The following is a 27,759-nucleotide window of genomic DNA, read 5'->3' as shown; positions in this document are numbered from 1 at the left end:
GGAAACGCTCGTTTTTCCAGGCGAGGAGGCCTAGGGCTGTTTAATCCCGGTTTGTTTAATTGCGGCGGGATGAGGACCCTGGAGCAGCTCCCATCCATGAGGAAGGCGAGAGGGATCCACGGGAGGGGCTTTGAGAGCTTGGGGGGGAAACTGAGGCAGGGAGAATTCCTGAAGAAACAACGCTCCCTCTGAAAAAACCAAAGATTTTCTTCTCATCCGTGGAGCGAAAGCGCAGATCTGATGGGATCGGGATGCTTGGACGCCATTCCTTTGGGATGAAGTGGAGCTGCTCATCCTCCCACACATCCCAGCTGGTGCCGATCCAACTGCTCCCAGTCCAAAGGACAAAACTCTGGGATTTTGTATGGGAAGGAGCTCTGGAGCTGCCGTGGGTTCGTTCGGCTCCTCCGAGGCTGGGAAAGCAGCGAGGTTGGCAACGGAGCGGGAAAGGGCTGGAATCTGCTTAATAATAATTAATCATCGTGCTAATAACGATGTTTAGCGCTCGTGCGCGGCTTTGGGGAGATGAGGCACCGGTTAATCCTCCAGGATTAAGAGTTCCCAGAGGAAAAGGCTTGGGAGCGCCCCATCCTCGGGATCCTTCCCCCCTGGGAGATCCCAGCCCACAGCCGGATGCTCCACAAGGAGGAGAAGCAGCCTGGAAAACCTCCAGGATCGGGGCAAACCCACCTGGATCTTGCCAGGAGCCGTGGTGCTGCGGGATTGACGCCGTCCCGGGATGGGGGCAGTGGGAATGGCGGATCCGGCCCGTTTCCATGGGGACGGTGCCCACGAGGGGCCCGGCGCCCGCTCGAGTGTGAGCGCTGACATTTGGGGTCGGGAGCCGCCTGTCACTTGTCATTCCTCAGCCAGCCCGGGACGAGCGGCGCGCACGGGCCCTGGCTCCCGGCACAGCCGGAATCCCGCCGGATAAACCCAGTGATCCACGACTTTCGGGCTCCCGGCGCTGCCTCCGCGGCCTCGGGAGGGCCGGGGACGTGTGCGGGTCCTGGCCCTGGGGAGACGAGGCCTGGAGCGTCTCAGGGTGGTGGGAATGCGGCACTTGGGTTTTTCCAGGGAAAATTTGGTCCTTGAATCCTCGAATCCTCCTGCTCCCCATTCCAAGACCTTGCAAAGCGCCTGAGATGGAGCTGGGCACCCCTAGATGAAGCTGGGAACCCTAAAACAGAGCTGGGAACCCTAAAATGGAGCTGGGAATCCTGAGATGGAGCTGGGAACCCTGAGATGGAGCTGAGAACACCAAGATGGAGCTGGGAACCCCGAGAAGGAGCTGGGAACCCTAAAATGGAGCTGGGAACCCCGAGAAGGAGCTGGGAACCCTAAAATGGAGCTGGGAACCCCAAGAAGGAGCTGGGAACCCTAAAATGGAGCTGAGAACCCTGAGATGGAGCTGGGAACCCTAAAACAGAGCTGGGAACCCTAAAATGGAGCTGGGAATCCTGAGATGGAGCTGAGAACCTCAAGACAGTGCTGGGAACCCCAAGATAGAGCAGGGAACTCCAAGATGGTGCTGGGAACTTTGAGATGGACCTGGGAACCCGAAGATGGTGCTGGGAATCCCAAGACAGAGCCGGGAATCCCAGCACAGGTAAAACATGAATTACGACCTTCTCCCAGGAGAGGTTTTCCTTTTTCCCTTTAATTCAATCGTCTGAGGAAGCCAAGACACAGAAAGAGACCGAGACTGTAGAGAGTATAGAAAAAAAAAAAGAGCGGGAGACCCGATGGCTGGAGGCAGGAACGCCGGGAGGAGCCGGAGGGAGCTGGGCGAGGAGAAGGAAGAGGCAGCAAAGCTTCACGTGAGCTCCAGGATCACTGTCAGGGTGAGCGCCAAAACGAATCTGAAGCCGCAGTGGCCGGGAAGTGAACCTGGAGAGGAGGAAAAAGGGATCAGGGGTTCACAGAGCCCATCCCTGCGCTGGGGTTTGGAGCAGGACCGGGGCACCACTGGCTGGGAGGGAGATCCCCATCCCAAACTTGCCCCGGAGTGTGGTGGGGTTGGGTGGGGATGAGGGATGGGGCGAGAGCGTCCAGGGCCCCGTTTGGTGTGAGGATATTCCTGAGGACACAGGGGAGGGCTGGGAATGGGGTGAGGAGAGATGGGAAAGGACACGGAACGGGGCAAGGAGATGGGAAAGGGCCTGGAATGGGGCAAGGAGATGGAAAAGGGCCTGGAATGAGGCTAAGAGAGATGGGAAAGGACACGGAACGGGGCACAGAGGTGGGAAAGGGCTTGGGATGAAGCAAGGGGAGATGGGTGAGAGCTTGGAATAAGGCAAGGAGAGATGGGTGAGGACTTGGAATGAGGTGAGAAGGGATGGGAAAGGGCCTGGAATGGGGCAAGGAGAGATGGAAAAGGGCCTGGAATGAGGCAAGGAGAGGTGGGAAAGGGCTTAAGATGAGGCTAGGAGATGGGAAAGGGCTTGGAATGAGGCTGGGAGAAATGGATGAGGGCTTGGAATGAGGCTGGGAGATGGGAAAAGGCTTGGAATGAGGCAAGGACAGATCAGAAGGGGTTTGGGATGAGTCAAGGAAGGATGGGCAAGAACCTGGGACAAGGCAAGGAGAGATGGGTGAGGGTTTGGAGTGAGACAAGGAGAGGTGGCCCAGGGTCTGGGCTAAGGCAAGGCCAGCCCCTCCCTGCACAGCCCTCCCCTCCCCGAGCATTTCCACGGAAATCCCGGTGCCACCTGCACCACTCACCATTGGAGTCTTCTGGTCCTCTGGGAATATTCGGGTTTTCTAACGGGAACAAACAGAGAGACAATTTTAGAGAGGAGAAGCCGGGCGGGGCCGGGCGGAGGGCGCGGCGAGGCCGCGGCGGGGCCATACCGAAGACGATGAGGCGGGTGTGGGTGTCGGTGGAGCCCAGCGGGTTCTGGGCCGTGCAGCGGTACATGGAGCCGTTGAGCTCGGCCGGGACCCGCTCCAGCACCAGCTCCTTCCCGTCATGCTCGGCGCTGCCGTCCAGGAGCCGGCTCCCCACCCGCGTCCAGGTGAACAGCGGCTCCGGGAACACCTCGTTCTGCAGGGAGAGGGGCGGGGGGAGAGGGGAGCGGGGACAGAAAACCTGGAGGTGAAATCGTCAAATCCGGCTTGGGGTTGGGGTTGGGTTTAGCTTTGAGCCTGAGCTTGAGTTTGGGTCTGAGCTTGAATTTGGGTCTGGGTTTGGATCTGACTTTGGGTTTGAGTCTGGGTTTGGGTCTGACTTTGGGTTCAGGTTTGTGTTTAGGGTTTGGTCTTAGATTTGAGTCTGAGCTTGAGTTTGGGTCTGGGTTTAGGTTTGAGTTTGGGTTGGGGTTTAGGTTTGAGTCTGAGCTTGAGTCTGAGTCTGAGCTTGGGATTGGGTCTGGGTCTGAGTCTGAGTTTGGGTTTGAGTTTGGGTTTGGGTTTGAGTTTGGGTTTGAATATGGCCTGGGTTTCAGTCTGGGTTTAGGTTTGAGTTTGGCTTAGAAGGGACTTGTAAGCCCCACCCATCCCACCCCTGCCATGGCAGGGACACCTTCCACTCTCCCAGATTGCTCCAATTCCCACCCAACCTTTCCCTGGACATTTCCAGGATGGAACAGCCACAGCTTCGGCCAACCCATCCCAATATAGGGACCTTGATGCCACCAAGACCACCAAGGCCACCAAGCCCAGCCCGTAAATCCTTGGAACAGGGCTAACCGCTGGCCTCTCCAGCCGTGGGAATGCTGACCTGGAATCCCTGCACCAGGATCCGCACAGTGTCCCCCACGCGTGCCCTCGTCGGGGTCATCGTGATCTTCGGACCCTTGGGAGCCACTGCAGGGGAGGGGACAGGAGGAGCCGTCAGCGCCGCGTGGCGTTCCCGGCGCCGGGCTGCCCTTGGCGGGGTTAACGAGGCCTTGATGGATGATCCCGGCGAGGGGCGGCAGCCGGGGGTGACTGATGGCTCCGTGACGGATGGCCAGGCTGAGACACCGGAGTGACGGATGGAACGGGAGGGAAGGACCCCCGGGCGGGAGAGCAGGAGGAGTGTGAGGCTGATGGATGGCTGGGATGGGATGGATTGATGGAAGGAGTTATTTCCCAACCGAACCCTTCTCCGCTCGGAAAAACATGGCCGGGAAGGATCAGGTTGGTTTGAAGCCATGGAGATGGACACCCCAGAGGAGCATTCCCAAAAATTGTGGCATTGGCGAGTCTCACCCAGGCACCATTAACAAAGGAGACAACCCCAAAGCCTGGCTGGCCAAAATCCCAAGGACAGCATGGAAAAAAACGGGAATCCCTTTTCCCATGCCAGACTCGGGATGCTCCTCCACTGTGGTGGAGAAACCCCACACAGGATCTGCTCCTGCTTCCCCTGGGGGCTGTGTGGATGTCCCTGCTGGGCCAGAGGTGGGATGGGACATCCCAGGAGCTTCCCGGACCTCCATGGAAGGAGGAGGGGAGCTGGGCAGGAGCGAGGTTCTGCTCTGGCTGTGTCAGCTTCACCCACCCAAGCCTTGTCATGGATGGGACAAAATGGACCTGGGTGTGACCCCGGCAGGACACAGAGGGACAAAGAGCCACCAGGGTGGAGGACACTGGGGCCCTTGGAATGGCCATCCCTGCCCGGGGTGCTCTGTCCCAGACCTTGGGCTGCTCTTCCCATGCGGGTGTGGGGCAGGACCAGGCAGGACATGCTGGAGATGATCCCACCACGCCCTGGTTGGGACCGAGAGGCAGCTTCTGGGTTGGTGTTGGGTTTAACGCGGCTTTTATTCTCTTTTATTGGGAATCTGTATTTTGTATGTATTTATGGTGTGTATTTCCACTGTGGATGTAGGGAAGGGGTTAACGGGGATCTGCTGGGACGGTGCCCACAAAACGGGAGTGGATGGGAACCCAAGGAGCTGCAGAGACACCTCTGGGGATGAGGAGAGCCCCGGGTTTGGGGACAGGGGACAGCGTGGGCTGAGCTTTGCCAGTCCAGGACTTGGATTCCCTCCCCTGGCAAGAGCAGCAAAGCCACGAGGGCTCGGCCTTGGATCTAACCCAAAGAGCTCCAGGAGTGGGGAAATGCAGGATTTCCGTAGGGTTTGGATGCTGGGGAACAGGTTTAGTGTGAAGATGTCGGGAAGCCAAGGAGATGCTCTCCAGGAGATGTTGATGAGCCAACTGCTCCACTTGGCCAGGAGCAAAGCCCAGGCTGCTCCACCTGGCTCGAGGTTGGGAAAACCTTTCCAGGGGAGTGTCCTGAGGCTGGAAAACCCCGTGGAGAGCTCAGCCTCTTCCAGCGGGAGCCAGGAGAGGGGAGGGGAGCGGGCAGGGTGAGAGACGGTGAGGGACCCATGGATCCCACGGTCACTGAGGAGCTGCTGCTCTTCCAGGGGCCTGGGAATGTGGGGAGCCAAATTCCCGGCTTCAATCCCATCAACCTGTCACAGCTCCACGGGCAGGAGCCCACTCGGGAATTCCCTGCCTGGCAATTCCCACAGGGATGAGCTTTGTGGCGGTCAGTAAGGGTTATGGGATGTCTGGGATGGAGGTGACAGCTCCAGCTCCAACACCCCCTTCCTGCTCATCCCGATGCAGATTTCCCAAAAATCCTTTTTTATCCCACCCTAGACACTGCCCATGGCTGGGGGGCAATAAACACCTGGAGAATCCCTTCTCCTGCCTGATGGACATCCCGGATTCCCTCCTCTCATCCCAAGTTTTGTAGAGCCTTGGCCTGACCTCTATCCTGAATCAGCCCCAGATCCCCGTTGTGCCAGAAAACCCCCAAAAGCAAAGGAAAAGGACAAAAGGAGAGAGAAAATGAGGAAAGCAAAATGTGGAATTAAAACAAAACAAAACAAAAAACCAAACTTGGGAAAAGCCCAGAAAAATAGGAGGAAAAGCACAAAAAAAAAATAGAAAAAAAGGCAAAAATATGGGCAAAAAAGGAAGAAAAAAAAGGGGGGGAAAACTAAAAAAAAAAAAAAGAGACAAAAAACCAAAATAATGAAAAAAAAAAGGAAAGAAAACGGGCCGGAAACAGAGAGAAAAGCAAAAAAAATATTTAAAAGGCAAGAAATGGGGGGAAAGGGGAAAAAATGGGGGGAGACACCAAAAATGGAGGAAAAAGGCCAAAAAATTCAGAGAAAAGACAAAAACTGGAGAGAAAGCCTGAAAAATGAAAAGAGAACAGCCAAAAAAAAACCCCCACCACCCAGAAAAAAATCCCCCAAAATTGCCAAAAGAGCCAAAAATCCTCAAAAAGCCCCAAATCCCTTTTCTTACCCAGCGTGACCTCCGACTGCATGGGCATGGAGAGCGCCGGGTGCTTGACCTCGCAGCTGAACAGGGCCTCGTTGTCGATCTGCGGGTTCAGGGTCCACGTGAGCGTGGCGCGGGCCTCGACGGTGCCGTCGCTGACGGGCGCGTGCGTGTGCCGGAAGTAATAGATGGGCTCGGCCATGTGCACCCAGCGCGGGAACTCCCGGCTCACCACCGTCTCGGGAATGCTCTCCGTCACCGAATCCCGCTCAGCCGCCAGCCCCCGCGGCGGCTCCGCCGTGGCGAAGGCGTTTCCCATTCCCGGCTGGCCGTCGGCCGCCAGGGATTTCGGCAGCTTGGTGTCGTCCAGGTCGCGGTGCAGGAGGTTCCGCGGGGCCCAGCTGCTGGCGCCGGCCGGCGGCTCCGGCAGCGGGGTGGCCTCGATGGGCTCCCCGTCCCTCTTGAAGTACACCTGGAGGGGACAAAGGGGACAGTGAGCGTCCCCAGCGCCCCTTTGGGCGGAACTCCTTCCCGCGGTCTCCATGGACAGGTGGGATTTGGGGAGCGGGTTTGGCCTGACATGGATTTGGCGGATTTTATGGCGGAGGTGTTTGGTTTTTCCGTGTGTCGGCGGGAGGGATGATCCCGCCGGGAGCTCACCAGGGGCGCGGGCTTCCCGCCGGACACCACGCACACCAGCGTGAAGTTCTGCGCCTGGTAGCGGCTGAAGGGCGCCGGGGTGTCCGCGGCCAGCACCGAGATGGACGTTGGGGGAGCTGCCGGGGCAGAGCCGGGAGGTCAGCATGGAGTCCTCATCAGCCCCCATTCCATCCTCATCCTCATCCTCATCCTCATCTTCGTCCTCATCCTCATCCTTGTCCTCATCCTCATCCCCACCCTCATCTTCACCCTCACCCCCATCCTCATCCCCATCCTTATTCTTGTTCCCGTTCCCATGCCCACCTTCAATCCATTCCCTGTCCTAATCCCTGTTCCTATCCTTGTCCTGTCCTCGCCCCCATCCTTGGCCCATCCCCATCCTCATTCCCATGGGCATCCTTCTCCTCCTTCTGCTCCCTCTCCCCATCCCAATCCCAATCCCTGCACCCATTCCCATGGCCATCCTCCTGCCCATGTTCATCCCATTCCCCATTCTCCTTCCTATCCCCATCCCTGTCCCCACCCTTATCCCATGCCCATCTTCACCCCCATCCTCATCCCCACGGCATCCTCCTCCCTCTCCCCGTGTTATCCTCATTATTATCCCCATCCTCATCTTCATCTTCATCCCCATCCTCACTTCCATTTCCATTCCTCTTTCCATCCTCATTTCCGTTCCCACTCCCATTCCAGTCCCTGCACCCGTCCTCATGGCCATCTGATTCCTGATGTTCATCCGATCCTCCATCCTCCTTCCTGTCCCTTTCCCCTATCCCTATCCCTGTCCCTGTCCCTGTCCCTGTCCCTGTCCCTGTCCCTGTCCCTGTCCCTGTCCCTGTCCCTGTCCCTGTCCCTTTTCCATGTCCCATCCCTGTCTTCATACTCATTCCCATCCCCATGGGCATCCTCATCCCTCTCCCCTCACAATCCCCATCCCTGTCCTTGTCCATGCCCCTGTCCTTCTCCCCATCCCATCCCATCCCATCCCATCCCATCCCATCCCATCCCATGGATCCCATCCCATGGATCCCATCCCATGGATCCCATCCCCATCCCCATCCCCATCCCCATCCCCATCCCCATCCCCATCCCATCCCATCCCATCCCATCCCATCCCATCCCATCCCATCCCCATCCCCATCCCCATCCCCATCCCCATCCCATCCCCATTCCCGAGGCTGGCAGAACGTTCCAAATCCCCGCTGTTCCCGCACCCTGAGCCCCCGCAGTGGTTTTCCCTCCATCCCGATCCGGCGCTCACCCATCACGTTCAGGAACACGTTCCCGGAGGCCAGCACCACCTTCTCCCGCGTGGCTCGGTCGTAGATGCCCACGTGGCACTCGTAGGGGCCGTTGTCCGAAATCCGGACCTCGGGAAGGCTGCGGAGGAGGGACAGCGCTCACCGCTCCATCCCCATCCCGTTTTCCTGCGGGATTCAGCGGTCGGCACCCGGATACGGCGGCGTTGGACAGGGATCAATAAACCCGTAATAACTCTACAGGCTGCGGGAGGAGCTCGGGAATGCTTTAGCAGCCCGAGTTCCCCGGCACTGACAGCTCCTCCAGGGGGAAGGAATTGCGTTATTGGAAGGAGACGTGGATGGAAGCACAAATCCATGACCACGGACATCAATGGAAAACCCTGGCACCGGCCCTGCCAGGCCACCCCAGCACTGCAAAGTGGGGGAGAAAAGCAGCAAATCCCAAATTCCCGGTGAACCTGGAGCACTCATTGACCCGCCTTTTATCCAGAGGCTTTAGATAGATTTGAGAAAAATGGGAGGGGAGGAGCTGTGCCAAAGGATCGATCGGTGCTGCTGGAGCTGGGAACGCTCGGGAGCCTGCACAGGGGTCACGTCACTGATGGGGAGCATCCCGGCTTCCTGGCCGGCAGCATCCCACCTTTCTGCTCCTCAGAATCCCACCTTCCTAATCCTCATAATCCCACCTTTCTGATCCTCACCATCCCACCTTTCTTATCCTCACCATCCCACCTTTCTGCTCCCCAGAATCCCACATTTCTGATCTTCAGAATCCCACCTTTCTAATCCTCAGAAACCCACCTTTCTCATCCCTAGTATCCCACTTTTCTGATCCTCAGCATCTCACATTTCTGATCCCCAGAATCCCACATTTCTGCTCCTCACCATTCCACCTTTCTTATCCTCACCATCTCCCCTTTCTGATCCTAAGCATCCAGCAGTTCCAATCCCCAGAATCCCACTTTTCTGCTCCACAGAATCCCACACTTCTGTTCCTCAGAATCCCTCTTTTCTGGCCGGCAGCATCCCGTTTTTCCATTCAGCAGAACCATCCGGCCTCACCAGCCGGCACCGTCCCACCTTTCCAGCCGGCACCATCCCTCCTTCCCGGCCGGCAACACCATCCTGCCTCTCCAGCTGGGAGCATCCCGCACTTCCAGGCAGCGCCATCCCACTTCTCCAGCTGCTCCTCTTCCTCCTTGCTGGTCTGTGAATTTCTACCTTCCTGGCCGGAAGCATCATCCCAGCTTCTCCAGCTGGAAACATCCCAGATTTCCAGATGGCGGCATTATCCCACCTCACTGCCTGGAAACATCCCACCTTTCCAGTCAGAAGCGTTATCCCAGCTCAATGGATGGTGGCATCCCGCCTCTCCAGCAGGAAACATCCCACCTCTCAAGTGGGAAGCGTTATCCCACCTCCCTGCCTGGCAGCATCCCACCTCCCCAGCTGGAAGCATCTGGCCTTTCCGTTTGGATGCGTTATCCCACCTCACTGGATGGTGGCATCCCGCCTCTCCAGTGGGAAGCATCCCGCCTTTCCAGCTGGCATCGTCCCACCTCACCGCCTGGGAACATCCGGCTTTCCCAGTTGGAAGTGTTATCCCACCTCTCCAGCTGGCATCATCCCACCTCACTGCCTGGAAGATTCCCACCTTTCCAGTCAGAAGAGTTATCCCACTTCTCCAGCTGGAAACATCCCACATTTCCAGTTGGGATCATCATCCCACCTCTCCAGCTGGAAGCCTCCCACATTTCCAGTCGGAAAGCCTCACTGTCCGGAAGCCACTGTCCGGAAGCCTCACCTGCTTTTCCAGCAACATTCCACCTTTCCAGCTGGCACGGCCATGCCGCTGTTGTGAAGAGCATCCCAGCACCATCCCTCCTCTCCGGCCGGCAGCGTTCCCACCTTCCAGGAGAGCCATCCCTCCTTTCCAGCTGGCAGAATTCCTCCCTTCCAGGAGATCCATCCCTCCTCTCCGGCAGCTTCATCCCACCTCATCCCATGTGGATGGGAGTGATTCCCTCACGGAGCACCCAGGGTTAAAATTCTCCCTTCCCGGGGGATTCCAGCTCCGCTTTTCCCTTCTCCCAGCCCCTGGCTGCCTTTCCGCTCCTAGGATCCCCTGGATGTGAACATTCCCTCCTTTCCATGGATACAACACTTCCAACTGAGCCTCCACCATCTGTTCCTGCCTCCGATTATCCGCGCACGGATCAGGAATCTCCCGTTAGCAGCACTTCGGAAAGGCTCTGATCCCTCTCCGTCCCTTTTGGGAGGATTCCTTGGGATTTGCACGTGGATTTTGGGGCCTGACCGGCTCGGATTGGTATTTCCAAGGATGGGAGACGGATCATGGAAAGGCGAACGCTCCCTGGTGGGTCCTGAGCTGGGAATATGGGAAAAGCAGGATTTGGAAATTCCTAAAGCGGCGCTGTAGGATGAAGACGGGATTTTAATCAAGGGAAAGGAAAAAATTTGGGATTGGAGAGATTGGATCTCTCCCAGCTTCGCTCCTCACGGCTCAGAGCCGCGACGGAAAGAGGCAGCGCTGGCAGCCCCTGGGCCGAGCTGATAAGGCCGGGAGAACGCTGATAAGTCTGGCTCCTCCCAGGATAACCCTCCCTGGGACCGTTCTGCTCGGGATAACGCTGATAAGGAGTGGGAAAATGCTGATAAGGAACCGGCAAACGCAGACATGCCCGGCTTCTCCCAGGATAACGCTCCATGGGACGGTTCCGCCTGGGATGACCCTGACAAAGAGTGGAAAAACGCTGATAAAAACTGGGATAACGCTGATAAGGACTGGGATAATGGTGATGAGGACTGGGATAATGCTGATAAGAACCAAGAACAGGGATAATGCTGATATGGACCAAGGACAGGGATAACGCTGATTAAGACCAATATAACATTGATAAGGACTGGGATAACGCTGATAAAGGACCAAGGACTGGGATAATGCTGATAAGGACCGTGATAACGCTGATAAGAACTGAGATAATGCAATAAGGACCAGGATAACGCTGATAAGGACCAAGATAACACTGATAAGGACCAAGCATAAGGATAATGATGAGGACCAAGGACAGGGATAACGCTGATGAGGATGGCTCCTCCTGGAATAAAGCTCCTTGGGATGGCTCCAGCTGTTCCCAAACCACAGTGAAGATTCCCAAAACAAGAGGGAATAAATAGATGGAAAAAGAAAGGGAGAATGAACAGGACCAAAAACATGGATTGGGAAATGCTTCACCCATCCCCAAACCCTTCCCGGGCTTGCCCCAATTTTTGGGAGAGCCTAAAATCAGGCGGGACTTTCCCAAAAAAAGCCAATGACTGGGAAAACCAGCTCTGGGAATGATGTCCTTGCCAGGCCGGTCCCTGTTTCCCTTGGAAAAGAAAGGCCATGGTGTAAAAACTCTTTTCCCACCAACATCTCCCGGCTCCACGCCCGATTTCCTGGTCATTCCCGAGGCTTTCAAGTGTCCGGTGCTGGGGCGGGGGAATTTTCTGCTCCCAAATCCCATTTTTTTCTACAACGTGCGGAGAAAGGGGGAAAAACCGAGCAGCTGGAGCCAAGGAAAGCGGCAGCTTCTCCTCCCCGGCTCAGGGAAATGTTCCATGAGCAGGGAATGGTCGAATCCTTGTTCTCCTCCAGGGATGTTTCCGATCCCCTGTTCCATGCACAGGGAATGTTTGATCCTGTTCCCACTCCAGGGATGTTCCTGATTCCCCATTCCATGCACAGGGAATGTTTGATCCTTTTTCGTGCTTCAGGGATGCTCCAGTCTCTCATTCCATCCACAGGGAATGTTCAATTCCTTCTTCCTGCTCCAGGGATTCTCCGTGTCTCTCATTCCATTCGCAGGGGATGTTCGATTCCTCACCCCATGAATTCCCTCCTTGGGCACAGGGAATGTTTTGATCCAGTTTAATTCCCCGATTTTCCCGGTGCTCCCGGCTGGAGGCGAGCGATGGCCGGATCCCAAGGGGAGCTCTGGATTTCCAGCTGGAACACCGGCCCCGGAGTCAGGAATGGGAAATTCCCGCGTGGAGCTGCCAAAGCCTTCCCAGACAGGAACCGGCCGTGTCAGGGATTTGTTCAGATCCAGGAGCAGCTCGGTGAATCCAGGGAAACCAAACACAGGGATGGGGCAGCGCCGGATCATCCCCGGAGCATCCCCAGAGCATCCCCGGAGCATCCCCGGAGCATCTCCTGAGCACCTCCAGAATCCCTGGAGCTTCCCCAGAGCATCCCTGGGGCATCCCTGGGGCATCCCTGGGGCAGCCCTGGGGCATCCCTGGATCACCTCCAGAACACTCCCTGAGCATCCTCTGAGTAACCCTCGAGTATCCCGAGCATCCTCCGACTCCCCTGAGTAACTCTGGAGTAACTCCTGATCCACCTGAACATCCATGAGAGCATCCCGAGCTTCTCCTGAACATCCCCTGAGTATCCTCTGAGTAACCCCGGAGTGTCCTGAGCCTTCTCTGACTCTCCTGAGTATCCTCTGAGTAACTCTGCAGGAACTCCTGCTCCGTGTGAACATCCATGTGAGCATCCCGAGCTTCTCCTGAACATCCCCTGAGTGACCCCTGAGTAACCCCTGAGTATCCTCAGAGTAACCCTTGAGTATCCTCAGAGTAACCCCTGAGTGACCCCTGAGTAACCCCTGAGTATCCTCAGAGTAACCCCTGAGTGACCCCTGAGTAACTCCTGAGTAACCCCTGAGTGACCCCCAGGCACCCTGAGCATCTCCAGAGCATCCTCAGAATAATCCCTGAGTAATCCCTGAGCATCTCCTGCCCCCCTGAGCTTCTCCAGAGCATTCCCGGAGCATTCCCGGAGCAATCCCTGAGCATCCCAAACTTCTCCCGATCCTCTCCTGAGCCGGGCCCGAGGATCCTCCTGATCCATCCCATAATATTCCCTCCCTAGCCCTGTTTTCCCACCCTTTTCCCACTCTAACCCCACCTTTATTCCCACTTTTCCTTAGGACAGAAAATAACTCCAAACGCAGCAAAACGCTCCTGAAAAATCCCGAATTCCAAAAGACTAGGAAGAATTCCCCACTTCCACCTGCTCATCCCATGGGATGAGCCAAGCCTGGCCCTTTCCAAGCCATTCTGGATATTTCCAGCTGGAAAACATCCCAGGAGGAAATCCTGGTTTTCCCCCACCACGTCCTCAATTTTTCTTACCCCCGTGCCGGGAAAAATGAGCTGGGAAAATCCCCAGGGAAATTCTCATTTCCCAAGGAAACGAGGCCAGAAAGAAACCGGGAGGAAGGAAAAATTCATCCTGGTTTTTCCCCCTTGGAGGAAGGAAAATTTCATCCCGGTTTTTTCCCCCTTGGAGGAAGGAAAATTTCATCCCGGTTTTTCCCCCTTGGAGGAAGCCTCTCCTGACCTTTTCCCCAAGCTCCAGTGTCGGTTTTAGAGCAGAGGGAATGGAGCAGGTGTGGAATCAGGAATAAACCTGGAATTCTGGAAGCAATTCCCACTTGGAATAAAAACAAGGAGACGCCCCTGTTCCTGATTTATAAATAAATACGGATCTGTTTTTCCCAATTTTCCCAAGCTTTGGATTTCTCAGCCCATTCCCACCTCTAAAATTCCCCATTTTCCCCTCCTTTTCCCTGAGAATCACCAGGAAAACAGGAACACCCCTTGGATGGGGGGCGGGTCCTGCTGGAATCCTTCCAGTGGGGCCAAAAATAGGAGGGAAAAAATTCCCAAAAATTTGCATTAACAGGGAAAAAGGACTCACCGCACGGTGGATTGGTAAACGAGGTCTTCCCGCTTCCGGTAGTTTTCCATCTGGGAAAAGTTGGTGGAGAACATGGCATCGAAGGTGAAGAGCTTCTGCTTGATGGTGCCGCCGTCAGTGACCTGCAGGAGGCAATCCCGGTGTCCCAAATCTGGGAATTTTGGGCCCGCTTTGGAATATTTTTAAGGATTTTTGTGCTGGGAAATTGAATAAATTGATTTAGAGTTGAGTAGATTTGTTTAAATTTAAACGCGTTTATTTAGATTTGAATGGATTTGTTTGTGGCTTAATGTAATTTTTTGTGTTTTGATATTTGTTGAGATTTAAATAAATTTATTGTAATTTTAATCTCTGTTAAATACTGTAAATACTTTTAATATTTTCTGCAGGGCATTTAAATACTTACATTAGAATTTTAGTTTTCGGTTTTTTATTTTTATTTTTATTTTCATTTTCATTTTCATTTTCATTTTCATTTTCATTTTCATTTTCATTTTCATTTTCATTTTCATTTTTATTTTTATTTTTATTTTTATGATATCATGTTTTCCCTATTTATCCATAGAATCCCAGCACCTTTCAGCTTGGAATTTACGGATTTGTGATGCCCCTGCTGAGACGAAATCGAAATCCACGTTTTCCATCCTGTTATTCCATTTTCCAGCTGGGAATTTTCAATTTTAAATTTAAATTGTTTTTTTAAATTGAATTTTTGGGAATCCTTTATTCCCTGTGTCTCCCACTCACCTTTGGATTTACCTTCCCTGTTTGAGAAGGAGTTTTAGTGGAAAAATAAGGAGGAAAATGGGAATTTTGGGGCTAAACCAACTCCAAGCAAAGAGTCAAAATTCCCGCTGTTTAAAATAAACCAGGAGCAGCAGAAGATTTTGGGATTTAATCCTCAAATCCGACATTTCCCGAGGACAAAATCCCAAATCCCCACCCAATACTTGGCCAAAATTCCACCGTTATTCCCGATTTCCTCTTTTCTCGCTTTTTTTATGGCACCAAGCGGCGCAAAAGGAGGAAAAAAATCCATCACTAAAAAACCTCTTCCAATTTATTATCCCAGGCTGAGGCTTTTATGGGAAAGAAATTCCACCCTGGCCCGGATGTGGGATAAAGAAAAACGGGAAATATGATGGGAGATGTAAATCTCCAGCCTTGGGAAGTTTCCAGGGAAGTTTCCAAGGATTTTTCCTGACTTTTCTTTGGGTTTGAGGAGAGGCCTGGGAGCTGCTCTGGGATGGAGGAGGGATCCAAACCCCAAGGGATTTTAGGGATTCTTGTAGGGTGGGGAGCACTGGGAATGGTGGAGATGGCGCCTGTGGATCGGGAATTCGCAGCCTTGGGATCTTCCCAGCACATCTGGGCAGATGTGGGCCCAAATCCCACCCCATCCAAGGGCAGGAGTGGGAAAATTCCACTGGAATCACCCTCTGGGAATCCTCGGATTCCCTGAGGATTGGGAGTGCCGGGAATGGCTGCATCCTTGAGGGAATTCCAGGTAGTTAGCAGCTCCCAGGAAAAATCCCATCAGGAATTCTCTCCCTCCAGGGATCAGCCCTAATTCCAGCCTTTTATCCGTGCTTAGGGGAATTTTTTGGGGAAAGAGAAGCTCCATAGGAATTTGCAGCCCAACAGATGAAGATAACTGGGCAGCATCCCATGGTTCCTGTCCCAAGGGATGTCTCCACATCCAGGAATTCTGGGAAAAGGGGCACAGGAACACATTCCAGATGCTGCTTCCTGCATTTTTCATAAATCCCAAGGAAAATCCCATTCCTGAAAAAACTCGGCTGTTCCAGAGGCCGCTCCCGCCTGCCGCCCTCCCTTCCACAGTGATCCCAACAAATCCCCAAATCCATTAAAACCGACATTTGCTGTTCCCAAAATCCATTAAAACCTCCCGAGCCTCCCATTGGGATGCCCGAAGGATCCAAATCATCGGGAAGTGACGGATGCAGGATGAAGGGAGCGAGCTGGGAGCGGTTGGAAAGGGCCGGAGCTGGGATCTAATCCAGGCTCCGTGTCCCAAGGATCGATCGATGGATTCCTTTCTCCAAGCAAATGGAAATTGCTCTGGAAAGAGGGAAAATTCCCTGGAGCGGCTGCAGCTCTCCCAGTGTTTGCAGGGGGCCGCTGTGTCCACGTCAGAGCCAGCGGGAAGAGCTCGTTATCCTGGAAAATTCCACATTTAGGTTTTCCTGCCCCTTCCCTGGAGAATCACAACCAATGGGAAAAACTCCTCATCCTGGAAAACTCCTGGGATAGGTTTTTCCTGCCCATTTGCTGGAGAATCAACTGGGAAAAACTCATTATCCTGGAAAACTCCTGGTTTCACTTTTCCCTGCTCATTCCCTGGAGAATCGACCACGAAAAGCTCCTCATCCTGGAAAATTCCTGATTTAGGTTTATTCCTGCCCATTCCCTGGAGAATCAGACAGGAAAACCTTGTTATCCTGGAAAATTTCCGGTTTAGGTTTTTTCCTGCCTCCTTCGCCCATTCCCTGGAGAAAAACTCTTTATCCTGGAAAACTCCAGATTAAAGGTTTTCCTGCCCATTCCCTGGAGAATTGATTGGGAAAGACTCGTTATCCTGGAAAATTCCTGGTTTAGATTTTCCCTGCCTCCCACATCCAGGTGAAATCCAACCTCCCATCCCAAATTCCTGCAGCACTGATCCCACCCTGCTCTGAGCCCCCGGTGCCAAATTCCCAAAATCCAGAGGAGCTGATTCTTTTGCCCAATCCTGGAAGGTTTGATCCCAAAATGAACCTCACATTCCAAAGGGATCATCCACTGCCCTTTCCCAGCATCCCAAAAAACTGGGGCATGAACAGATCAATATTTTACGGGAGAGCTGCGCAATTTTGGGAGGTGCATCCCAGATTTCCGCTGCCCCTCCGGAACTGGAGCGATGCCCTGGGAATGAAGGGGTCCATAAATTCCATGGATGCTCCCAACCTTCTCTCCCTGAGCGTGAGGAATTTGCAGAATTCCCAATCCCGACATTTCAATTCTCCTCTTGGAGATGGATGGCTCCAGTCAGTCCTCCCAGAGCTGCTGGTGGGAAATCTCACCATCAGCAGCTCCGCTCCATTTTTAGGGAATTCCTTCACTTCCAGTAAAACTCAAGTTGTCCCCGGAAAGGGAAGCGGGGTTGGAAATCCTGGCACAACTCGGCCTGAGTGGGATTTTCTGGGAAATGTGGAATTCCTGGGAGCAAGAGGGAGAAAGCAGCATTCTGCTGTCTCCTCCTGAGATGATTCCCGAATTTTGGAGGCTCTGGGCATTCCGGATGGCCTGGGAAGGGTTTGGGATTTGGGTGTCCTTCCCTTGGCTCTGGCGCTCCCCTCGGAGCCGGGACTTTATCCCTGTCACTGGTGCCATTCCCAGTTGGAGGCGACATTCCCGCCTGGAGCCGCCTCGGACAGAGCCGGGATATCGGGAATGTTTCCTTTTCCCAAGGGGCAGCAGCCGGGGAAGCCCCTGTGGGGACGGAGCTTTGGCACCATCGATGGCGCAGCTGTGAGCAGTGCCGCCAACAGCTGGAAAGCGCCAGCTCCCAACAGCTGGAATGATCCAGCCCCCATCAACAGCTGGAATGATCCACCCCCCACCAACACCTGGAATGCGCCAGCCCCCATCAACATCTGGAATGATCCAGCCCAGAATCATCTGGAATGATCCAGCCCCCACCAACATCTGGAATGTGTCAACTCCCAACACCTGCAATGACCCAGCCTGGAAACCCCTGGAATGATCCAGCCCCAACATCTGGAATGATCCACCCCCACCAGCATCTGGAATGCATCAGCTTCCAACAACATCCGGAATGATCCGACACCCAGCAACATCTGGAATGCACATCAACAACACCTGGAAGGCACCAGCCTCCACCAGCATCTGGACACACACCAGCATCTGGAATGCACCAGCTCGCCAACATCTGGAATGCACCAAACCTCCCCAACATCTGGAATGCACCAGCCCAAACCAACATCTGGAATGCACCAACATCAAACATCTGGAACGCACTGGTCCCTCACCAACATCTGGAACAGACGGATGCCCATCAACATCTGGAACGCACTGAACAGCTCCAACATCTGGAATGCACCAACACAGCAACATCTGGAATGCACCGGGACCCCCACCAACATCTGGAATGGACTGATGCCCATCAATATCTGGAATGAACCGACTCCCATCAACATCTGGAATGCACCAACTCCCAGCAACATCTGGAATGCACCAGCCCCAACCAACATCTGGAATGCACGAACGCCTGGAACGCACCAACAGAGCAATATCTGGAATACACTGGGCCCTGCCAACATCTGGACCACCCCCCAACATCTGGAATGCACCAGCCCAGCAACATCTGGAGTGTTCTAGCCCCACCTCCCTTGCCATGGGGGTGGATTTCAGAGCCCCTCCAGCCCCTCCCTGGAAAATCCCGGATGGAGCAAAAAGCTTTGGAATCACCGTGCTCCAAGTGGGGCTGTGGAGAGCAGTGACCGCACCCCGGGGGCACTACAAGGAGCAAGTCCATGGATACTACAGGGAGCAATCCCCATAAACCACGGATACCACCAGGAGCAATTCCATGGATACCACCAGGAACAATTCCCATACTCCATGGATGCCACCAGGAGCGATTCCCATACTCCATGGATACCAGCAGGAGCAATGCCAGGGCCCTGCTCCCAGCAGTCTCAGCTCCAGCACGGAGTTCATTCCCTTTACGCTAATTACCCTGACACCAAACTAATTAATGGAGGCAGAGCTCCATGGGCTCCCCTCTGTTCCCGCCCTTCATTCCCGGATATCTCAGGAATCCCACTCAGCACCAGGATCAGCCAGGGAATGGTGCACGGCCCTGGTCTGACACCCCAGACCTGCCAAACCCCATTTGCAATTCCCAAATTCCAGTGCTCCGAGCCCAGCCCAACCCAGCTCCTCTTCCCTTCCCGCTGCACAGAGCCAGGTTGGAGCCTCCAAGGATTTTCCCTCCCTGTCCTGCTTCCCTGTTATTTTTCCTGAGCTCCACTGGGAAAAGGAGCCAATTTCCCAATTCCCATCTTGGTGCTGACCACATAAATCCGGGATTGGATGCAAACCCAGAGACGCCGGCACCGGGAACCAAGGAACAGCTCCGGGTGTTCCCGGCCTCGTTCCGAGCGGATTCCTCCGCCCCCATCTCCTGCCAAGGCTTTTTCAGGAGCTCTCCAGGTGCAGCTCCGTGTTCGCACCTGTTCCCGGGAACATCACACCTTCCGGAGGTGTTGGGATTGTTGGATGTTAATTAACGCCTCCACTCGGGGGATGTGTTCCTGTTCATTATTCCGGGAAAGATTCCCTTTGCTCATGCCGGCAGCGCTGGAATCGGCAGCGTTCCAGCGGCTGGGGGGATTTCCCAGTGGGAGGAAAAGGGGAATCCCTGGGGAATCCAGGAGAATTGCTGGAATTGCAGGTGCTGGTCGCAGGGTGGGGCTTCTCCGAGGGGTTTCACCCCTGGGATGAGATTCCTGGGCCTCGGAGTGCAGAGATCCCGATGGGATCACCCACACAGGAGTTATGGATGCATCCCATGGGTTATGGGTGTACCCTGCGGGTTATGGATGTACCCCAGGGGTTATGGATCAATTCCAGGGCTTATGGATGTATCCCAAGGGTTATGGATGTATCCCAGGGGTTATGGATGTATCCCAGGGGTTATGGATGTATCCCAGGGGTTATGGATACATCCCATGGGTTGTGATCCATCCCAGGGGTTATGGATTCATCCCCGGGGTTATGGATTCATTCTGTGGGTTATGGATGCACCCTGTGGGTTATGGATCCATCCCACAGGTTATGGATCCATCCTATTGATTACAGATCCATCCCAGGGGTGATGAATCCATCCCAGGTGTTAGGGATGCACCCCACAGGTTACAGATCCATCCCCAGGATTATGGATCCACCCCAGGGTCCATGGATGTATCCCAGGGTTACAGATCCACCCCATGGGTTATGGATCCATCCCATGAGTTACAGATCCATCCCAATGGATCATGGATCCATCCCAAAGGTTATGGATACATCCCATGGATCATGGATCCATCCCATGGGTTACAGATCCATCCCAATGGATCATGGATCCATCCCAAGGGTTATGGATACATCCCATGGATCATGGATCCATCCCATGGGTTACAGATCCCTCCCATGGATCACAGATCCATCCCATGGGTTACAGATCCCTCCCATGGATCACGGATCCATCCCAGGGGTTATGGACCCATTCCAGGGGTTACGGATCCATCCCAGGGGTTACGGATCCATCTCATGGATCATGGATCCATCCCTGGGGTTATGGATCCATCCCAGGGGTTGCAGATCCATCCCATGGATCACGGATCCATCCCAGGGGTTATTCCCAACTCCATTCCCACCAAAGTGCCACCACTGACTTTCCCACCTCTCTCCTGCCTTTCCCTCCCCCTTCCCGCCCCTGGAGCAGCTCAGACCCCTCAGGCTCCAGGAGCTCCCTCTGCTCCCTGTCCAATAAATCCCGGGAAAGAGGAGCCTGACCCAGCCTGACCCCAATCCAGCGGTCGGGAGCCACATTCCCGTGATTTACAGGCGGAATAAACAGAACTCCGCAGCTCCGGTGGCTCCGCCCGGCTCTCCCGGATCCATCAATCTCCTCCAACAGCCCAGAGCTGCCTCTGGAGCTTTGGGAAGCTGCAAAAGTCCGGGAGTGAGACAACACACGGAGAAAAATGGGGAAAATAACTTAAAATCAGGAAGGAATTTGGCAAATCCTGAGACGCTCCAGCAAAAACCCGACTTCCCAAACCAGGGAAAGGAGCAAGAGGGAAGGAGGGGTAAAAAACCCTGGAGGAGAGGGGGGATTTGTGGGGATAAAAATAAAAGCTGGGATATTTTTGCCCTTCCCTTTCCCTGGGAGGTTTCTCGGGGCATCATTTGCTCCGGAGCCGCTCCCGCGTCCCTCCTGGCAGGGGGGATTATGCAAATCCAGCGCCAGCTCCCGGGAAAGTGGGTTAATCCAATATTACCGAGTGGGAAAGGGAAGGGAAAACCTGCTGGAGATGGCGGAGCCAATGGAAAAAATAAACATTCCTCCCTGAAAAAGGGGGAGATGAAGCCAATTCCGAGCTGGAATTTTGGATTCGGGGCAGGTTTGGGGTTCTGTTCCCTGCCTGGATCCCCTGTCCAGCATTGAGGGATCCATCCATAAATAATTATAGGAAAATCTGTCTGGGATTCTGTGGAAAATGTTCCTGTGCACACATCACATTCCAGCAGCTGGATTTGAATCCATCCTTTCCGTATTTATGAACCTGGGAATGGAGAGGATCATCAGGGAAGGGCTGCTCCTTGTTCAGGGAGCAGGAACAGGATGGGAAATCCAAAGAAAAATATTCCCAGCTGCTCCATCCGATGCCACCGGCACCACTCAGCCTCTCTTTGCCTCCTCCAGGGGTTTTCCCTGGAAAACTTCAGGTTTCCTTGGATAAAACCATTTGTGGTTGGGAGATAATCTCAAATTTCCCTCGAGAAAGGTCAGGATTGGTGAACCTGAGGCTTGATCAGGGTTTGGGAATGATGATCCAGGGGCAGCTCCAGCCTCCAAATTCCCTTTTCCCAAATAAAACCAGGCTCCAAATCCTTCCCTTCCCAAATAAACCCGGCCTCCAAATTCCCAAATAAACCAACATGCAAATCCCACTTTTCCCAAATAAAACCAACATCCAAATCCCCCCTTTCCCAGTTAAAACCAGGCTTCAAATCCTTCCTTTCCCAAATAAGCCCAGGCTCCAAATTCCCCCTTTCCCAGATACAACCAGTCTCTAAATCCTTCCCTTTCCCAGATAAAGCCAGGACCTTCCCTCCTGTTCAACATCCCAAATTCACAAAGATTTTGGGAACAGGGGAAGTTATTTCTGAAAAACCCTACACAAAGAGCCCCCAGACTTCTCCCCAGACCCCGGATACCCCAAACTTTCCCGATTCCTCCCTTTCCCCATCATTTCCCACCCTCCAGGCTCTTGGCAGAGCGACACCAGCCTCAGCTCCGACCTCCAAATCCCAACCCAGCACGGAGCCCACCCTGAAACACCTGGAAAAACCCACCCGGAGCCCTGGCCCTGATCCCAAACCCATCCCAAATCCCTCCCAGCCGCATTTCCCAGGCCAGCCCGGCTGCCTCCCTCCTCCCTGGAATTGATATTCCCATCAGCTGCAGCTCCAGAGGCTTTTCCCGCCTCTCCCGGCCGTGGCCTTGTGTTCCCGTGGCACGGAGCAGCCGGGCTGGCCCCACATTCCCATTCCCATTCCCATCTCCATTCCCATTCCCATTCCCATTCCCATTCCCGCGGCTCGGAGCTCACCCGGTACCAGACGATCTCCCGCATCTTCCCGTCCGTCTTGAAGTTGCATTTCAGGGTCACGGCGTCTCCCACCACCACCGGGGGCAGGGGCTCGATGCTGACAGTCAGATATCCTGGAAAAACGGGGAAAAAGGCGGGAAAAGGGACTCAGCTCCAGGGGGAGTTTGGAGCGGGGGTTGAATCGCTGTTTCCCTGGAATTTCATGGATCGTTGGCACTGTTGGATGCCAGGGAAAGCCCTGCCAAGTCCTGACCCCTCGCAGGGATGGATTTGGGCCTCCCTCAACAATCCCAAAAACACCCAGATTGAGGGAAATCCTTTCTAAATTTGGTAAAATCCCAGCGGCCACCTTCCCTTCCCAAATAAACCTGGCCTCCAAATCCCCTTTTCCCAAATAAACCCAACATCCAAATCCCCCCTTTCCCAATTAAAACCAGGTTTTCACTGCAAATTCCCTTCCTTCCCACGGAGCTGCTGCCTTTGCCTTGGGATCCATCCTCTCTCCCCACTCCCTGCCCTGCACTTCCAGAAAACTTCCCAGATTCCTCATTCCCGACGGGAATGGGTCCAACAGCTCCCCCCGAGAATGCACAACCCACACCCAGCAGTTTCCCAACTCCTTCCCCGTCTGTCCACAGACGGATTCTGGATCCATCTTCACTCCAGAGGGAAAATCGGAGCCTGGGCAGCTGACCCATCCCTTTTCTCCCTCTTTTCCTTTGATTTGTTGGGAAATCGGGAATGGGGAGCAGCCAGGGGGGCAGCAGGGCAGGGAATTGCATTCCTGCTTTATTTTCCTGCCTTTCCTGTGGCTGTTGGGAATTGATGGATTGACAGACCAGCAAATCCCAGCCTCTCCTCGGCATCCTTCCCTGTTTGGCACCGAGACATTCCAAAAAATTCCCTTTTTATTTTCCCAATCACTCCTCACACCAGGTGGGAAAACAGCCAAGAAAAGGTCCAGGAAAGAGGAGCAGGTTTGGGAAAGCGGCTGGAAATCCGAGATTCCTTTGTGGAAGATGCCCCGGGAGGGGAGGAGGTGAATTCCTGGGATTTTTTGTGCCTCCCAGGCAGCGATCCGAGGCTCAGCATTCCTTGTAAAACAACTTGGAGGTGTTTGTGCCATAAATCCCAGGCACGACCTGCGGGAGAACACGCTCCGGGAACACGTGCCGGCTGCGGCAGCAGGGCAGCGTGGCCTGGAATATTGAACACCGGGAAAAAGCCGGAAAATCCCGTTTTGTGCTGCTTTTGGGGGGCTGCGGGAACAGCTCTGCACAAGGAAATACAGGGGGAAATGAGGATTTTCGGGAATGTTTGGGGGTGGGGCTGGGAGTTAAATCCCTTTTCAGCCCCAAACGATGCTTGGAATGAGGGAATTCTGATGTTCCATCCTGGAATCCGGATTTTCCTCACTGGGATCGACCCAAATCCTGGCCAACATTCCCTGTCCGGGCCCGGCGCCTTTCCGGCCTCTCCCTGCCTGTCCGGGATTTATTTTTGTTCCTAAAGCGGGGATTAAATCCCTGCCATCGCCAAGGCTGTGAGGGCCCCTTGGATTCGGGACTGTGCGGGTGGGAAAGGCAGGAACGGGAGGAGGAGGAGGAGGAGGAGGAGGGAGGGAGGAAGGGCAGCCGAGGTCTCTCCGGCTGCCCCGATTCCCCTCGCTCGGCTTTTGACATTTCCGAACGCCGGGATGAGCAACAGGCTGGGAAGAGCGGCGGGGGATGAGCAAATCCTTGGCAGCGGGCGGGATCCGCCCCGGGGAGGCCGGGACGGAGCCTCCGTGCGTGCGGAAGAGCTCGGCCTTTCCAGGGAGCCTCGGGGCGGGACCGCGGCCCCCGCCCGCCCCGGATCAGCGGGAGATTAAAGGCAGCCGGGGAGGAACCGGCAGAGCTGGAGCAAAGATTGGATTTTCCCTCCTGTCCGCGGGATGCGGAGGTCCGGGGGCTCACAGGGCGGCGTTTCCGGAGGTTTTCCCACGTTATTCCCTTCCATGGGAAATGGAACAACGCCCGTCCCAGTCCAACCTGCTCTCTTCCCACACCATTCCCTCCCAGACCCTATGAACTCCCATGGGAAGAGGAACTGCCCCAGTCCCAGTCCAGAGCAAGGATTGGATTTTCCCTCCTGCCCGCGGGATCCGGAGGTCCGGGGGTTCACAGGGCGGCGTTTCCAGAGGTTTTCCCACGTTATTCCCTTCCAGACCTGCACGCTTCCATGGGAAACAGAACAATCCCAGTCCAACCGCAGTGGGATTGGGATTTTTCCTCTGGTCCATGGGAGCCAGGAGTCCCCAGCTCAGCGTTTCCAGAGGTTTTCCTGCTCTCTTCCCACATTATTCCCTTCCAGACCTGTGCACTGATATGGGAAGAGGAGCCGTCCCCATCCCGGTCCAGAGCAAAGATTGGATTCTTCCCCTCCATCCATGGGATCCAGGAGTTCCCAATGCAACATTTCCAAATGTTCTCCATCCCTTTTCCCACATTATTCCCTTCCAGACCTGTGCACTTCCATGGGAAGAGGAACCATCCCCACCCCAGTCCAGCCGGAGCAATGGTTGGATTTTCCCTCCTGCTCAGGAGTTACGGAGATCCAGGAATTCCCAGCTCATAAGAGTGGCATTTCCAGAGGTTTTCCATCCCTCTTCCCACACCATTCCCTTCCAGACCCGTGCACTTCCATGGGAAGAGGAACTGCCCCAATCCCAGTCCAGAGCAAAGATTGGATTTTAACTCCTGCCCGCGGGATCCAGGAGTTCCCAGTGCAGGATTTCCAGAGGTTTTCCATCCCTCTTCCCACACCATTCCCTTCCAGACCCGTGCACTTCCATGGGAAGGGGATCCATCCCCAGCCCAGCCAGGGCTTTTGGTGGTGTTTGGACCATTCCCTGATTTTTGGTGGATTTTTAAAGGCAAAAAGAACCAAGTTCAGCATGGCCCCAGCCACTCCCATGCAGCAAATCCATCCATCCAAGCATTTTTCCAAGGAATTCCCTCTCCAAACCCATCCCTGACCTGCATCTTCTGGGTGGCCAAAAAAACCCAAGCCCAAAATGGGAATTTTTTCCCCTCTCTGCTCCCTCCATGTGCTGGAAAACCACTCGGAGCTGGCACTGGGAGCAGCCTCCACCTCTATTCCTGGGAATTCTGGCCTTAAATCCAGACATTTGGTCTCTAAAAACATCAGGGTGGAACCACAGGGTTTTCCCGAGCTTTTCTTTCATGGAAAAGACAAAAGGAGCTCCAGGATTTATCGCTCCGGAGCCATGGGATGAGGATCCCACGGGGAACTGATGCCGGAGCCCCAGCCGGGCCTGGAAGAGGCAGGAAGGGGAAAAATCCAAACGCTCCAAGAGCATCCAAGAGCATCAAATCCAGAGCAAAGCCAGCCCAGGAGTTGTGGGAAAGAGGGAGAGGAGAGGGAGAGGGAAGCAGATGCCGAGTCCCCACAGGAGCCAGCCAAGGATGCGTGGAGGGGAGGGGGAAAACCGGGAAAACAAAGGCAGGCGCTGGAAAACGAGTCAGGAATCCAGATGGAGCCGTGCGGACCCCGCTGCTCGGCCGTGGCTGACGCGCGAATCCCGTCCCTCATCCTCCCCTTCCCCTCGCTCCCCGACAGGGAACGGCTGCCAGGTGTCAGCGCCGCTCCCAAGCCCCCCTCGGCTCCCCGCGTTTTTTTGGGATTCACGACGGAGAACAAAGCGGCAGTGACGGGAACGGCTGGGTGGGAAGAACTCCTCCAAAAGGGCTCCAGAGGAGGGGCCCATCCCGAATTTCTGTCATCCCTTGCATTATCAGCATCCCTTTATCAGCGTCCCCTTCTCAGCCTCGCTCCGCTTCCCCTTTGCTCTTTTCAATCCGAGAATTTTCCAGAGAAAGCCGGGCCGGGCCTCCCCCGGCTCGGATTCAGCCCTCTGGAAATTCATCCCTCTGATTAGACGGCAGCCCTGGGGAGGAGAGGATATTTTTGCTGGCAATCGCTGGGAATTCTGGCGCCGTCCAGTGCGAGGGGGATTAAAAAAGAAGGGAAAAGGGAAGGGGGAGGAGGAGAGGGGGAAGGGAGGGATAAAGGAAATGTCCTTTGAAATCGGGAGTGACGCGTTCACAAAGGAGAACATCGGAACCAGCTCGGTGCTTCCAATTACAAAAGAGCTCCCAGGGATGAGGCAGGAATTGCTCCGGCCCTGGAAGTGTGGGATGCTGGATAAAAAACCCGTTTCCAGCCTTTTCCAGCCTTTTCCAGCCTTTTCCAGCATTCCGTGGGGATTTCTGCCCACAAACACCGCCGGACACGCCGTGGGAACACCAGGGATGAAGCACAAGCGGCTGGAATCCCTCAGAGGCTCCTGGGGAGGAGGGAGGGAATGGGATGGGTGGGAATGTCCCAAGGAAAGGCCTCAGAGCGATGGAGCCTTCCCAGGAATCCCAGCACCACAGGGAGCCCCTTCCACACCTTCCCCTGGTGCCTGATTCCTCCCCACCCACGGAAATCCAAGATTTATTTATGGAGATCGCCCAGTGCTTCCATTCCTGGATTCCTCATCTCCCAGGGCTTCCCAAAAACCTGGCTTGAAACCAGTGGAATTCTGGAATTAGATGGGAAGGGACCTTAAAGCTCATCCCGTTCCATGGGCAGGGACTGCTCCCACTATCCCAGGGTGCTCCAAGCTTGGACAAATCCCGGGATGGGACACCTCAGCTGAGAATGGATTTTCCCTCTTTCCATGTCCCCAAAATCCAACCCGTCCCCATCCTTTTAGGAATGGTCCTTGGAAGCAACAGCGGATTTGAGTGGAGCAGGAGCTCAGGATGGAGCCAGAGGTGGGGATTCCTGGGATCCAGTCCTCCATCCCCCTCTGGAATGTCCCCAGCGTCCTCAAGGAGCCGGTGACAACAGGAACAGCTCATTGTTTTAATTAGCCCATGATTAATGCAGCTTATCCATAATTCCCTCCCATTCCTCCACCTCCATTTCCCAAGCCAGAGCTGGGATGGGATGGGATGGGATGGGATGGGATGGGATGGGATGGGATGGGATGGGATGGGATGGGATGGGATGGGATGGGATGGGATGGGATGGGATGGGATGGGATGGGATGGGAAAACCAGGAAGGAGCAGGAAAACAGACACCAGCACTCCCTTAACTGGCGGATATCCCGGAATTCCCAGGATTTGAGGAGAGCAGGAGACATTTCGCCCCTCTAGGTGGGATCTAAGGGGATGCAACCCCCCCTGGAAAAATCTGGGAGTGCTCCTGCAGATTCCCGACCAGAGGGGTGCGGGATGCGCGCGGACACGGAGCCAAGGCAGGAACCGCCGTGCCCTGACCGGCGGCGCTTCGCAACATCTTGTCCATGAAAAATTCAGCAGCTCCAGTTGTTCCTGGGAGCGCAGCAAATTCCTTCCCGCTCCCTTCCCGGCCCCG

The 27,759-nt window shown here is 54.8% G+C and overlaps 1 protein-coding gene across 1 annotated transcript in view; it reads right to left on the bottom strand.

Annotated features, from left to right (window-relative positions):
* Nucleotides 1-1,625: 1,625 nt before the first annotated feature.
* IGSF21 (immunoglobin superfamily member 21) overlaps nucleotides 1,626-27,759 on the bottom strand; it is a 43,284-nt gene continuing 17,150 nt past the window's right edge. Inside the window, exons 2-10 of the mRNA XM_063417543.1 lie at nucleotides 22,332-22,444; nucleotides 13,927-14,048; nucleotides 8,153-8,271; nucleotides 6,892-7,007; nucleotides 6,256-6,703; nucleotides 3,722-3,807; nucleotides 2,854-3,046; nucleotides 2,725-2,763; nucleotides 1,626-1,890 (exon numbers count right to left, since the gene is read on the bottom strand). Of these exons, the coding sequence (XP_063273613.1) occupies nucleotides 1,817-1,890; nucleotides 2,725-2,763; nucleotides 2,854-3,046; nucleotides 3,722-3,807; nucleotides 6,256-6,703; nucleotides 6,892-7,007; nucleotides 8,153-8,271; nucleotides 13,927-14,048; nucleotides 22,332-22,444 (1,310 nt within the window). The 3' untranslated portion in view covers nucleotides 1,626-1,816. The remainder of the gene's footprint in view (nucleotides 1,891-2,724; nucleotides 2,764-2,853; nucleotides 3,047-3,721; nucleotides 3,808-6,255; nucleotides 6,704-6,891; nucleotides 7,008-8,152; nucleotides 8,272-13,926; nucleotides 14,049-22,331; nucleotides 22,445-27,759) is intronic.

This window comes from Prinia subflava, chromosome 21, assembly GCF_021018805.1.
Source record: "Prinia subflava isolate CZ2003 ecotype Zambia chromosome 21, Cam_Psub_1.2, whole genome shotgun sequence".
In the NCBI taxonomy this organism is placed as follows: Eukaryota; Metazoa; Chordata; class Aves; order Passeriformes; family Cisticolidae; genus Prinia; species Prinia subflava.
Note: the sequence above shows the minus strand (reverse complement) of the source record. Positions and strands in the feature narration are given on the sequence as shown.